The sequence below is a fragment of the Lipotes vexillifer genome, unplaced genomic scaffold (assembly GCF_000442215.2).
Source record: "Lipotes vexillifer unplaced genomic scaffold, Lipotes_vexillifer_v1.1 scaffold333, whole genome shotgun sequence".
NCBI lineage: Eukaryota > Metazoa > Chordata > Mammalia > Artiodactyla > Lipotidae > Lipotes > Lipotes vexillifer.
The window spans coordinates 619144-621999 of NW_006790633.1; the positions used below are offsets into that span (position 1 = coordinate 619144).

The following is a 2856-nucleotide window of genomic DNA, read 5'->3' on the forward strand; positions in this document are numbered from 1 at the left end:
CGGAGCCTGTGCTCCGCAAATGGGAGAGGCCACAACGGTGAGAGGCCCGCATAACGCAAGGAAAAAAAAAAAAAAAAAAAAAAAAATATTTATAGATCTAGCCCAGTTCACTTTCCTGGACAAGCGAAATAGAGCCATCAGCACAGAGATGGCAATTAGCAAGATAGAAGTGGCTCAGATTTCAATCCAGAGTGTGTAGAGAAGAGAAAGGAGCCCAGTACATAGCTATGTGGGATGCCTTCAGCGTGAGGGTGGGAGTAGTGACTGAGGAGGAACATCCAGACAAGTCGTCTGGCTCCCAGAAAGCAAAGGAGGGGAATCATTCAGGAAAAGAGGAAGGGGGTCAACAGTGTGAGGTGCTGTTGAAGCAGCAAGTTAGAGAAAGCCTGAAAACAGAAGGGGATTCCACAAAAAAGGATTTCTTGGATGACCTCGGTTTTAGAAAATTTCATTTGTTATAATTCATTTATTACAGTAAACATTGAACAGGTGAGAAAGGCCAGGTTACCTGGAGTGAGGAGTAGGAAGCAGTCTTCCTACCAGCTGTCACATCTTACGTGTATGAAAACAGATGGGAGTTCTAAGTGACTATGTCTGGCAGTAGCATACCCTGAAGTAACTTACTCCTTGTATTTCTTTAAAGCTAGAGCTGGATGGTGAGCGAGTAGAACTGCCGAATTTGGAAGGTATTATCGTTCTGAACATTGGCTACTGGGGCGGTGGCTGCAGACTGTGGGAAGGGATGGGAGATGAGACTTACCCTCTAGCCAGGTATGTACATTTGCAAGTGGTTTTTTATGTCACTGGTTTCTGTTGTTCTTTGTAGACTTTTAACATTTTTCCCACAGATTTTCTTTATTGTATACCTTGTTAATATCAATACTTAATAAGCTGTTGGTCCACCTATGTTAAAAAGTAATTGTCCTATTGGGGCTGATTTTATTTTATTGCATCACATAATCCATATTTCCTTTGTCCAATTTTAGGCATGATGATGGTTTACTGGAAGTTGTTGGAGTATATGGGTCTTTCCACTGTGCTCAGATTCAAGTGAAGCTGGCAAATCCTTTTCGAATAGGACAAGCACATACAGTGCGGGTAGGTGAAATATTGCTGCAATGGACTAATTTGTCCATTTCTAAGCCACTGATGTGTAGAAGTAAATGTACATACTGTACCTTTGCCTTAAAGCAGTGTGTGGTTTACAGCCCACGCTGTGGGTCACCCTCCACCAGGGGTGAGTAGGATGGGGAGAAACAGGAAATACGACCCTCAATCCAGCTGAAGAAATGAAGTGTTCAGTGAAAAAGAATCCCTTAAACAATTGAGGAGTAAAGATATATTCAGATTAATTTTCTAAGAGTGAAATGCTAATAAATGTCCCTGAGAAGAGGGTTAAGGGACTTGGGATGTTATTAAGGAAGATTTTCCCGAGCTTTTTGGGGACTGACTGTTCTCTCGTTATTTGTCCCTAATTCTAGCTGATCTTGAAGTGCTCGATGATGCCGATGCAGGTAGATGGGGAGCCATGGGCCCAGGGGCCCTGCACTGTCACCATAACCCACAAGACACACGCGCTGATGTTATATTTCTCTGGAGAACAAACAGATGACGACATCTCTAGTACTTCAGATCCAGAGGACACAAAGGAAACTGAGTGGGTGGAGGAGGAAGAGAGAACTTAGTGCAGAATCCTCACAAACGAGTAGATACACATTCATCCAAAATAGAACTCTGTCAACTGGTTTAGTCTTCATTTCATCCGTAGTGTAATGGGTATACATTTATGTAAATAGCATTCCAAAAACAGCCAGAGCTCCGGTTGCTTCCAAATGCCTGGTCTTTTTTCAGCAAACTCTTTGATCATGTAGCACTAACTAAAAGTCCCAGGACATTCCCTGAAGGCTCTGTGTTTGAGAGTTGGCTCGCTGAAGTGTGCACTCATTCCTTATTCTTGAGCCACACAGTTGATGGACACATACATGCAACAAGATGTGGGTGGGAAAATCATTTCCATCTTAATTTTTACTGTGGTGACACCATAACGTTTTAAAAATTACTTGCGTTTTTGAAAGGAGATAGTTGGTGTCAAACTGGCATGGTTCATGCTGGACATCCTCCCTGCAGCATGCCTCTTAAGATTTCCTACAGCCCAGCACCAGGTGGATCCATAAAGATCTGTTTCCAGGAAACCCCAAAAGGAGACATGTAACAGGAAGACAACACTCAGATTTTTTATTTTAAATTTTATTTTAGGAACATTTTCAGACCCCCTAATGTTGTTTGGTTAACTCTGTTAATGACCAAGTTGAGCTGAAATTCAGCATCTTGTTTTATCCCCATATAACCAAAAGAGAACCACCTAGGTGAATTGCAAAATTAACATTCAGAGCACTTTGGATTGGAAGTTACGGGTTTTGGAACTTCCCTCGTGGTCCAGTGGTTAAGACTCCACGCTTCCATTGCAGGGGGAGTGGCCAAAAAAAGAAAAGAAAAGAAAAAGAAAGTTACAGGTTTAAAGCTGGATGGTTCACCAACTTCTCTTTTGATTAAAAGACAGTGTCAACAATTCAAAAAAATGTACTAAAGAAAATTTGCCAGTCAGATTAACTGCCCAAAAATGTTCAGTGTTAATTGATAAGTTTTAAAAATTTAGTGGTCTGGTAGTATTTTGAAATATAGTAGTCTTTTATATCCAAAGTACTTAACAGAATTTCCCCTTGGGGAAGTGGATATGGAATCCTCTGCTAAAATGTTTATATCATATTTATTTTAAAATGAGAGATATATATTTTTTTACTTATTTATTTCTTCATTGTCGTATACCTGTGTTTAGTGTTTACAATATATTGCTTT

The 2856-nt window shown here is 40.5% G+C and overlaps 1 protein-coding gene across 1 annotated transcript in view; it reads left to right on the plus strand.

The window, feature by feature from the left end:
- DGKE (diacylglycerol kinase epsilon) overlaps positions 1-2587 on the plus strand; it is a 20408-nt gene extending 17821 nt beyond the window's left edge. The window contains 5 exon segments of the mRNA XM_007463877.1: positions 644-771; positions 987-1098; positions 1482-1657; positions 2469-2505; positions 2507-2587. Of these exon segments, the coding sequence (XP_007463939.1) occupies positions 644-771; positions 987-1098; positions 1482-1657; positions 2469-2505; positions 2507-2587 (534 nt within the window).
- The last annotated feature ends 269 nt before the right edge of the window (positions 2588-2856 follow it).